This window comes from Sander lucioperca, chromosome 1 (genome assembly GCF_008315115.2).
Source record: "Sander lucioperca isolate FBNREF2018 chromosome 1, SLUC_FBN_1.2, whole genome shotgun sequence".
Lineage (NCBI taxonomy): Eukaryota > Metazoa > Chordata > Actinopteri > Perciformes > Percidae > Sander > Sander lucioperca.
The window spans coordinates 45176838-45189147 of record NC_050173.1 but is presented as its reverse complement, the minus strand read 5'-3'; the positions used below and the strand labels follow the sequence as shown (position 1 = coordinate 45189147).

The following is a 12310-nucleotide window of genomic DNA, read 5'->3' as shown; positions in this document are numbered from 1 at the left end:
GGAGACCGCTGTTGATGTCCCGCCAAAAGTCCATGTTGACTTACATACATACTTACTTACAACTAACTAGGGCTGTGTATTGGCAAGAATCTGGCGATACAATACGTGTCACGATACAAGGGTCACGATTCAATATATTGCAATATATTTCGATACTGTGCATAAGGCGATATATTGGGATTTTGTTTAAGTATAATTTTAGAAAAACTAATATTTAAAAAAAGACATGATGTTCATAAAAGTCAAAGAAGTTTACTTTAGGTAAACAATTCAGTACACAGAAAATCAAACTGCCAGTTTCTTAGTGAGCTAATGTTTATATGCTAAAGTAGGCCAAAGTTCAGCCATAGCTACGTTGTTAGCTTCTAGCAAAAAGTCAGGCACTGTTAGGCAAGGACACTAGTGGTGCGTCTCAGCGTAGCCATCTAGCAGTAGGAGGTTTAAACACAACATAAACGTCAACCACTGTCTTTCATGAATATTTTTGAACATAAAAAAAAATCAATATTGCCATTTTGAAAATTGATACAGTATTGCAAAATAAAATATCGCAATACTCAAGTGTATGGATTTTTTCTTTCACCCCTACTACTAACTTACGGTATATAACAAACCTACTTATTTTAACCCAACGCCATGATTCTTTCCTAAACCTAACCAAGTAGTTTTAACCTGAATTGTTTCCATGGTGCCGGCATCTCATTTTAACACCACCACGTGATGTGATGGTAAGAAGTCGTGGTCATTTTACGTATTACTGTGAGATCAGGTTGCTCAATTTCTTCATACTTCCTTTAATAACACAATGACTTCAATGAAAAAATGGGACAGTGCAAAGCTTCCAATTTCTTACCAAGATTGTAATTTGTTTTCCAAAAATGACTACGTATGCCAGCTGTATAATTTATAAACGTCCAAATAAAACCTTTGCTCATAGTGGTTTTAATAATTTACCACCACCACAGAGAAATATTCTCCGTTTTATGAGGGAGGAAGACGCAATAACTTCTCCGTTTTCTGTTGTGTCATCACTTCTTCGAGTGCTACATGTTCCTCTGAGCCACCTCTCAGATGCTCTGCCACAGGCTGTTATTGCAACAAGTATAAAGGCAGTATAAATCCAAAACCACCTGCTGGGTTTGTTTTCAAGCATTTACCGCCTTTCATTTGATATTCAGCAAAGCCGGGCATTTGTGTCTCTCTGATTTTTCCGCTCACAATTTACACGTTGGCTTAGTGGGAGAGCTGAAGAAAGATGACATTTTGTCTCAAAGCTGTCAACTTTGCCTTCAGTCCCTCTGTTTTTCCCCTGTGCGGCTTATTCTCCTTTTTTACTGCCAGTTCAACAGCTTCTCCCTTCTCTAATCCCACGTTCTCACTTCCTTCCTCCCTCTCTCCTCGTCTCTCTGGATCACTCTTTTATTGTACCCCTCTGCCTCATCATGTCCACCTGTTTTTTCCTAGGGGACATGTCCGTGTCAGTGTTCAGATAATGGACCCATTCAGATGAAGATAATGGGGAATTCAGAAGCATTCCTCACTGCTAATGAAACCACACCGCCTCGGGGAAACTGATGAAAGAACATTTTGCTTTTAAGTAGAGCTTAAACATCGACCAGCGTTATAATTTCTATTTCCTGGAATCCACCTCTTATGCTTGATGTGCTGCAAATTCACTCATTTCCCAGTGAGATGTTCATGTTAAAAAAAAAACAAAAAACAGGACACCTACTGAGACAAAATAGTTGGCTATATGAATAATATAATATAATATAACTGAGTCGTGAATATCTTTGAAGTTGTAAGTATCATGAGCCATCTCATTACAACGTAATAGCATTTTGGAGGGTGCAAGTCTTTCTTTTCCTTTTTAAAATGCTGAACATCAAAATAGATTTAACCCTTTTGTGTTCCTGGGGTCAAATTTGACCCGTTTTTAAAATCTATAGCAGAAATATGAGTTTCTATTAAATCAAGTTACCAAAAAAGTAAGTACAATTGCAAGTACTTGATCACTAATTTCACTGAATTTTAGGTATTCAATTTTATAGCATTTGAAAAAAAATTGGTTTTCAAAACAGTCTCCTCACTAAACTTTGACATACACAGATCTGTGATTATCCATCAACATACGTTCCTCTAATATTAGTCAAAACAATTCAGAATTAGGTATAATTTCCTATAAATGAAATGTATTGACCATGAATTCCAAAAAATCTGTTTAAAACTACTGGTCATAAGTTGGTGTTAGTAATGTTAGTGAAAAATAGTGTTGAAAACCTTGGAAAAAGTACCAAAAACATTGAAAAAAGCGTCAAAAATGCCAAAAAAAAGGGACTAAAACGTGAGAAAATGTGTCAAAAACATCAAGTGTTCATTTTCAATTTTGACCGGGCAGGACAACTAGTGCATAGTTGACAGGAAGACAACACAAGGGTTAAACTAGATGGAGTAAAACATAACGGGAGGTTAGTACTTTCTTTGTGAACCCTGATTGGTTTAAATGTTTTTTTAGAAATACATCTTTAATGCTCAGAAGTTATACTTAAGACACACACAGCACCTCGTCTGTCACAGTTATTGGTTTGTTATAGTTTATTTCATTAGACCGGCATAACCTGGCAAGCAACTATAGAAACAATTTCAAATGTTGAGTTTCAGTCATTGACTGAAGCTTCATGAACCACTGTCTTTATTTTCTGAGCTCACTAGATGGCGCTCTCTGTTCAACAAAGGGTTGAAAACACACTGAATTGCCATTCCTTTAACCTTTTTCTTTGAACTGCTAAATAACCTCGAGAAGGAACTTGTTTTGGTGGAACATGTGTACGTTCAAAAGTTGTTTTACTCGTGCGACAGAAAACTCAGATTGGACAGATAGTCTAGCTAGCTGTCTGGATTTACCCTGCAGAGATCTGAGGAGCAGTTAACCATAGTCCTCAGAAATCCACCGGAGTTTAGAACGCCAACACAAAGAAAGAGGAAGGTGACGGACATCCGGCTAAAAATGCGGTACATCCGGCGGAACTTCCAGCGGCACTGGAGCAATCCCAGAAATGAAACGTCGTCGATATAGACTTTGATGGGTCTAATCGCCAAAGACTCTCATTTATCATCTTTTTTTTAAAGATTATCGTTTTGGGCATTTTACGCCTTTATTTCCTCAGGACAGATGAAGACACGTAAGGGGAGAGAGAGAGGGGGAATGACATGCAGCAAAGGGCCACAGGTCGGAGTCAAACCCGCGGCCGCTGCGTTGAGGAGTACAGCTCTAAATATGTGGGCCTGCTCTACCAACTGAGCTAACCCGGCCACGCATTTAGCATCTTTTGCACGTGTACTAAATACTGTATTTGTACACTTGAAATAGAGTCTCTCCTTCAAGTCAGGCCCAGGGCCCTTTGCTTTAGGTCTTCGCCTCCCTCTACCCTTTCCTCTCTGTCACTATCTATAAAGCATAATAATGCCCAAATAATAATGATCATAATGAATGATTGTGTCCCATAATTTACATAGAGAGCCAAAATATGCCACCACACACAGGGTTAGCATCTGTTTCATAATCTCCCAGTTGTTAATGTATTTTCCTGTTCTGGTGTTCATCAGGTTTATTTAACATAAATTACACTGCGATGGTTTCCAGCGACAATGTGTTAACCAGAGGTTCAATGAACAGAATCTCATCCCACACACACACACACACACACACACACACACACACACACACCTGGATTCCTTCTTTTCATTCCCTCCTTCATCTGAGTAAATTCAAACGCGACGTATTTTTCCATCGGATCTCTCTCTCTGTTATTCTCTCCATATATCTTACTTCCTCTCGTCTTCCACAAACAGCTTCCTTGCTTTTAATGACAACAATCTTTGACAACAAACCCCGCCTCTTCCTTTCCTTCCTCCTCCAGGTAAATTCACCTGTATCGAGGCTCGTTTCCACCTGGAGCGTCAGATGGGCTACTACCTGATCCAGATGTACATCCCCTCGCTGCTCATTGTCATCCTGTCCTGGGTTTCCTTCTGGATCAACATGGACGCCGCGCCCGCCCGGGTGGGTCTGGGCATCACCACTGTGCTGACCATGACCACGCAGAGCTCTGGTTCCAGAGCCTCCTTGCCCAAGGTGAGGACAAATCAAACGCACCCTTCAGTACCAGCTTTTGTGGCCAGACGTTGTAAACATTCGGGTCTGAGCCCAAACCTAGGGCTCACACAGGGGAAAAAAAATGATATGCTTAAAAATCTGTAGATCATTTTTGGGAAAAACTTGGTAGTTGAGCCGACATCCTGTTTTATATCTGTTCTCCAACTGTCTTCATCATTCTGAAACCACAACACAACAAATGTTGATGATGACTCATTTTCACTCCTGCCACCCAAGAAGAGGCACGAAATGGCTGAGGTTACTATTTTTACATAACGTAGGGTAGGAATTTGGCATAAACAGCATTACTCATTTTAAAAAACGATTTTTGTTATACTCTGCTGAAGTAAAGTTCACAGAATGAATGTTTAGCTGACAAATCTGCTACGTTTGAATCCATCCCATAATAACGTGGGACCGAACCCACATACAACGCTACATTACATCACTTCCAGCAAACTTCACGAACAACAACGGGGGGCAAAAGATGGAGAGATCAAGGAAAGATGGTGGGAGGGGAACAGAAAAAGTTCTTTCCATTGACCAATTTGTGTTAGAGTGAGGAGAATGGAGGGAAAAGAGTAGCAAAGAGGCAGACAGATGGAGGGATGGCAAAGAGAAATGGAGGGGAAGGAGGGGTGAACTAAAAAAAAGAGACATTCAACAGAAGTTCAAGGAAAACAAAGATGAGAAAAATAACTTCTAAAAAGAGAGAAAAATCTTTTTCCTGTGAGGGATTTACAGATTAAAGGAGGGGGAAAAAACAGTCAGACTTTGCGTGAGCCAGTAGGATTGTATAATTATGTCCAGGGAAGCTGTAATCCCCAACACACACACACACACACACACACACACACTCAGTGTTTGTTGACATTAGGTGCTTTATGCGCTCTAAAAATTGAACAAGTGAACCGTGATTCCTCTGCAGTTCAGCTGTCACAATAATGATCACACAGCACAGCTGAGCTTAGGTGGGCATACTGCTCAAACACACACACGTGTGTGTGTGTGTGTGTGTGTGTGTGTGTGTGTGTGTGTGTGTGTGCGTGCGTGCGTGTGTGTGCGCGTGTGATTGACAGTAGACACACACACCTAAACACACGGCTCTTCTCACATGCCACAGAGGAGGGCTGCACCATGTCAGGCCGGGAGAGAGGAGGACATGAGAAAAGAGAGGAGATGTTTGATTTTTTTTTTTTTTTTTTGAGAATTATTTAGCAAAGCAGATGATGTTAATTCAACACCAGGTTCTGATGTATACATGGATGGTTAACTCAACAGAAAGTATTGTTTGATGCAGGTATAAACAAGTCTAGAAAAAACACACCATTCGCTGCGATGCTACACAATAACACGACCGCAAAGGGTGGTCATGTTAACTTATATGCCGACGAGCAGCATTAACCTGCCTTTCAAGAGAAGTTTTGTACTTTAATGAGGTTTCAAAGCAGCTAAATTACACAATGCCAGTGTGAAAAAGGTACTGATTTGACGTTAATTAATGTAACGTTCATTTTATTATGTTTGTCAGAGGAAAGTACAACTGATTCTGTGTCTAGGATGCCTCAGGATGCTGGGACAGAAATACTAGTAAGGGAAAAAAATAGTTTTGCCTTTTTTCGGCAAGTTCAACAGTGTCTACAAGGCGTTCCGTAACACTTTGGACGCCATGGCTGTTGACATGTCTGATCCGAGAAGCAGTGGCGTTAAAAATCTACTTATTTATTTTTAAATACTTTCATATGTCTAAACTGGGGTAATATAAGAATCCTCTTTCTGTTCTTTTTCTGCCTCTCTCTCTCTCTCTCTCTGTCTCTCTCTCTCTCTCTCTCTGCCTCTCTCTCGCTCTCTCCCTCTCTCTCCCTCTCTCTCTGCCTGGATGACAATCATACCAAGTGAACCAGTTGGCCGTTTAGGCCTCATCAGCTCTGAGGGGGGGGGGGGGGGTCAGTCGGGCATTCAAAGATAACTGTGCTTCAGACGCAGCGCAAACGAGCACGACTCGCAGCAAGGCCGAGCGGCGAGGATAAGCACTGTGTGTTTGTGAAAGTCATAGTTTAATTGGATTTTAAATGGCTGATTGTGAATTTTCTCTCTCTGTGACGGAGCGGGGAACTCCTTCTCAGGCTGCACAGTGTAATTGCGTGGGGGGGATGGAGAGTAGTTATGACAGGCCGGGGTGAATGCTTTCCAATAATGGCACTTGGCGGACAGATAGCAATCACACAATGATCCGACCAGACTTCTTTTAGCTCTTATTATCTGGACAGTCCTTTTCCTGTCCATCTCACTTCACACCACACTCTTCATGTGTAGACACTGCTGACATTCGACTGGTTTTGTTTGCTGATTGTATAATTTTTCTGGGACGATATGCTTTTGTCCCCATTTGATTTTTTTCACGATACATGGGTGCCAATTCGATTTGTATTGCGATTTCTTTAATTTATTGCGATTCTAGAACGCATTGCGATTTGAACGTGATTTTCTTTTCCTTCTTTAACAAAAACAACAGTTGAATAATACACTTCTAGAGACAATATATAATGAGACGTATGTATATTCTGAATTTTCTGCTATCGCTCTGTTTTGCTGGAAACGGATATGATGTACTGACTGGAGAGCACTCCAGATGTTGGCGGTACCGTTTAACACAAAAGGGGAAAAGAACCGATTTAAAACATCCATACATACACAACATACACTTCGTGAATCGTTTTTCCCAAACCCCTTATATGTAGAGCATCATAATATTGTTATCTAAACTCTATGCACGGATAAAGATATCACAACTCTAAACTCTATGCACGGAGCATACCTCCAACAGTGGTTTAACGTCTGACCCCTGTCGAAGTGATGTGTGTTCAAGGAGCATTTAAGTTTTAATTTACTTCTCCCTCTCAGTTTTTTCCCCTCTAAACCTGGGGCACGTTGCGCACGGAAACGTGATTACTGAGGTGTGTTTTCTCTCTTTTGGTGGGTGTGTCAGACATTCACCAATCAGCAGTGACATGTATGTAAACGGGTGGTAATAAAAATGAAGTGCGCTTGCACACACAGCAGAATAGAATAGGAATAGAATAGGTCTTTTTTGTCATTGTCACAGGTACAACGAAATTAAAAGTGCTCTCCAGTCAGTGCATCATTCATTGAGTCTATAAAAATGTAATGTAAGTGCTAGTGTTACTTAAAAAAAAAAATAGAAACATATAGCAGCATTAGCAGCATACATAAACACACACAGTCATACACACCCAGTCATTGCATAAAAAAACAGTATGAACACACAGTCATTGCATAAAATGAACATACATCTACAGACATGCATACTTTCTGTCATTGCATTGATCTTTTCACATCAGCTTCCATATTGCACATTATTTTTGCAGCATTGAGGGTGGTTATTGCAGTAGGATAAAAACAGTTTGAGTCTTATTTGTCCTTGCGTTAATTGAGGGTTTAACACACCACCGTTTCAGTTTAAAAAAACATTTTGCTACGTTTTGTCTGGGTTGGATTAACCCACAACTGAGCAATCGAGCAATCTCTGAGCAATAATCAATATATCTGCCTCAACTTGAAGGGGGTTCTCAGTACCAACCTAAGCATCTGCAAGTTTTTCACTCCAATAATTCACACCTCAGGGAGTCCTTCTCTATCCCGGTTGCTGCATATTTAGCCACTCTTCTCCAGTGAACATATTTTTCTCACACTACCCGTAACTGTTTGTCCTAAAAAGGCAATAAAATGTGAATTATGAAACTGAAACTCTGACGCACAAAAATATTTTTGATTCATTGTGCATCATATGGACATGCTTAGATGCGCTGAGTGCTACTGTGTGTGTGTAGTTTGTTATAATTCAACCGGACATAACTGGTATTTTAAAAGTGAAAGTTTCTGTTTCCATAGAAGGAGAAAAATGAAAATGCCACAAAAGCCAAGTGGTACAAAATAAATACGGAACATGTCTTCTTGCAAGGAGGAACTCTCTCCTAATAGACAAGACTGTGGAGCCATGTCGGTTATTATGCATTGAATTGCAGATAAATTTAATAATTTGCACACACAATATAGGTTGTAATCTTCAAAAGTAATTTATAGACTCAAAATGTTTATTTTTCAGCGCTCACTTTGATTTATTACAGTTTGATTTTAATCTAAGATGCATCGACAAGGTTGTGTTATCTTTATATATTTTCATACATATTTTTCATGATCAAGAGCACAAATTATTAACTTGAGGATTTGAGGTTCCTGTATGCAGTGTATTGAGTGCACAAAATCATTAAAGTGAGAAGTTGTGGATATGATGATACATTTTAGGGCTCGACTATGTGAAGAAACGGTTTATCAAACTTTAGCATGAAGTGATTTATCAAGTAAGACGTCCTGGATGGACGGAGATAGGCCTGTAACAATTGTTACATAATTGTCTAATCGCCATTTCTTTGCTTAACTGCAATAAATTGCTAACATTAGCTAAGGTGCCAAGGTAATTGTCAATTTTATGTTCATTTCAGAAAAAAAAAAAATCTATGTTTTATGATAATAAAGAGGCGTGGTTTACTTCATAGGCTGTGTACCTGTGTTACTACATTATCTGGGTCATGTGACAGTGAGATAACCAAAAGATGTATCGATGTATGTTTGAAAAAGTAATACATAAATGAATATTTTTTTAAATTTGAATGAAAGAAAGAATTATATTAGTAATCGCAGTTACTTGTACAGCAAAATTTGGAATTGTTGCAGCCCTAGATGGAGATTCATACTGCAATAACAAAGCCTCTGAACAACTGCCAGACGCCTCTAACTCTTTCTGCCCCCTGTTCAGGTGTCCTATGTAAAAGCCATTGATATCTGGATGGCCGTGTGTCTGCTGTTTGTGTTCTCGGCCCTGCTGGAGTACGCCGCCGTCAACTTCATCGCACGCCAGCACAAGGAGCTGCTGCGCTTCAGACGGAGGCGACGACACATGAAGGTGAATACTCTGCCAAAACGTTTACATTGACATTTGTCTTTCTTTTTTCTTTTTTTTTTTAATCCGTCCACCAGTTCAGTTTTTTTGCCCGGTGTGTCAGCAGAGATGTCAGCTGAATTGAAGAGTTGCATTCAAAAAGTGAGATGTTATCTATGTGACAAACGTGATTGTGAGTAGCAAAACATCTGATAAAACACAATGAGACCATCTTATAGTGCTTTGAACTTTATACATGACTTAAAGGACATATCCGGCGCAAAATGGACCTAGGGGTTAATAACACATGATTACCGAGTTCGACCGTTCTCTGGGTTAAGTTTTCATGCTAATCGAATGTGACCAGTTTTAGCACAAACCGCTAATTAGCTTACAACGCTAGTCGTCAGGGCATGGGTAAAGTAAAAACAAATCGCTATTTCTACACCACTAACAAGGCTCAAAATAGCACCACACTTCCACGGTAGCATAATGAGGGTCCCTACATGTAAACCGAAGCATTGAGAACGTTGTTAGTGAAACTATCTTTTTAATAAACTGTCTGTACACTTACAAAGTTCTCAATGCTTCGGTCTACATGTAGCGACCCTCATTATGCTACCATGGAAGTGTGGTGCTATTTTGAGCCTTGTTAGTGGTATAGAAATAGTGATTTCTTTTTACTTTATCCATGTCCCGACGACTAGCGTTACAAGCTAATTAGCGGTTTGTGCTAAAACTGGTCACATTCGATTAGCATGAAAACATATCCCAGAGAAAGGTCGACTCAGTACCCATGTGTTATTAACCCCTAGGTTCATTTAGCGCCGGATTTGTCCTTTAAGGATTTGACAAAGATGAACACAAGTGGAATTTGGATGCTGAACTTAAATGATGAGTTCTGAATCAAATTCTTCAATTCTACTGATCCACAATCTTCCATATCTGCCCTTTGCATTGTGCCCTTGAGCTGTTTAAACATGCATTAGAGAGGACATAAAAGAAGGGAAGTATGTAAGGAGAAAGGATCTTTCAGAACAAGGAGTAACCAGACGAGCGCTGTTTTCCAATGGTCAAACACAAACGGTCCAACGCTTGTTTTGTCCACACACGAGCCTCCGACTTGTATTGTTGTCTCTAACCATTCGAACAGCACAGAAACAAAAACCACAAATGAGTTTGTAATGGATGAAACGTAGTACCACTGTTGTTGGAAATCCTATGCTGCCGGGCAGCCGCGTGCTTTCATCAGAATATAATATTTGGGTTTGTCGGGTGGTCTTGAGGTGATGTTTAGCTGTAAACACAAAGAATATAGTTTGGATAAAAATCCCTCCTCCCCTTCCGTCCTCGGGCGTTCTGAAAGATTCACAGCGTGTTTGATATTAGCTTTGTGTGGAGCTCATCACCAGGCAGAAACACAGGGCATCAATGTTTCATGGGCAGAGCATTGAGCACGATTAAAAGCCGAGCTGTAGAGCAAACAGAGACGAGGCTCATAATGGATTCACAATGTGGAAGAGGAGAAAAAAACAAAAAAAAAAACATTTCCCTCAGCTCGTAAACTTTTGCTTCTGGAAATGCATTTTTAACTACAAACAGAGATCTTAAAGTCTTTTTTAGTTGTGACTGTGCTTCTCAGTGAGAATGTGCTTGTGTATATTAGACGAAATCTTACTTTTTAGTCCTTTTAGGATTGAGTGCTTTTTAGTCCTTACTTTTTAGTACCATGATCAATGTGCATGTATTTTATTTTTGACATAATAATAGTCAATTGAACGATTTGGGGGGAAAATCTAATTTTCCTGCCAGATATTGCGATTACATTGCGTAACATGTAATGTTGTCATTTCTTTTTGTTTAATCAAATTGGTATCAAAAAAAGTATCATTTAGGAACCGGTATCAGAGTCACGGTATTGGTATCGGTACCGGGACTGAATATTTTTGAAAGCTACCCAGCCCTAGCTGCTAGTGCTACCGTAGGTAACCCACTGACTATGGAGAAGTACCACATACAACCCCACTTACAATATTCCTTTAACCCTTGTGTTGTCTTCCAGTTGACCATGCACTTGTTGTCCTTCTGGGTCAAAATTAACACTTTTTTTATATTTTTGACACATTTTCTGACGTTTTTGTCCCTTTTTTAAAGCACTTTTTTCAATGTTTTTGTCACTTTTTTCGATGTTTCGATGCTATTTTTCACTAACACCAACTTATTACCACTAATTTTTGGAATACATGGTCAATACATTTCATTTATAGGAAATTATACCTAATTTTGAAATGATGAATTATTTTGACTAATATTAGAAGAACCTATGTTGGTGGATACTCACAGACGTGTATCTCAAAGTTTAGTCAGGTTTTAAATCCATTTCAGTTTTTTCAAATGATATAAAATTGAATACCCAAAATTCAATGAAAGTAGTGATCAAGTCCTTGCAATTGAAATTAACGTTTTTGGTAATGTGGTTAAAAAGAAACATACTTCTCTTCAAATTTGACCCGAGGACAACACAAGGGTTAGGGACTTAGGTGAGGTATATTTTTGACCTCGGAAAGAAGTTCTGTGGTATCATCGAAAGCTTCTCGAGGTGGGATTATTTTTTTCTTTGTTTCCGAGGCAAAGAATAAACTGTGTGCTTCAGGAGACTAACCTTCCATGTTGACCTAAAACAAAAGCTCAAGAACAACGACCAACTGGACCTGCGATTGGTCATATTTTTGGTGAAACTAAGGAGAACCAAGCTAATGGCTCAAAACATTAGCAAACAGAAAGGTGTGTTGTGTTCATGAGAGTCGTATGTGTGCATGGGTGTGTTTGTGAATGTGTTTGTGTCTTTGCACTGTATTGAAAATGATGCTTAAACCACTATTGATGGAAACCGGCAGCGTTAAAACATGATTATGACATCAACAACCTTTGTCCTTCTTTGTCACTCACATCGCTGTGAAGTCAGAAACACATATCAGCCTCAGAACCACCTCATTATATACATTCACTGTCTATGAACCTAAGAAGACTAATATTGAGGAATGAAGATACCTGACAATATGTCAGCTTACTTAATTTCTCAAAACTGATTTGAACATAGATGTAGTGAAAATGACAAAGCAAAATGTACATTTTTCCCTGGAGGAGTGTTAATGTATCAGGGTTTTTTTTTCCTTCCTTCCTCTACTTTCTTT

The 12310-nt window shown here is 39.4% G+C and overlaps 1 protein-coding gene across 2 annotated transcripts in view; it reads left to right on the top strand.

Moving 5' to 3' along the window:
- The window catches only part of glra1 (glycine receptor, alpha 1), a 137438-nt gene that overhangs the window by 101352 nt on the left and 23776 nt on the right, over nt 1-12310 (top strand). For both annotated transcript variants that reach the window (XM_031317114.2, XM_031317113.2), the window contains 2 exons: nt 3921-4135; nt 8994-9140. In XM_031317114.2, coding sequence (XP_031172974.1) covers nt 3921-4135; nt 8994-9140 — 362 coding nt within the window. The remainder of the gene's footprint in view (nt 1-3920; nt 4136-8993; nt 9141-12310) is intronic.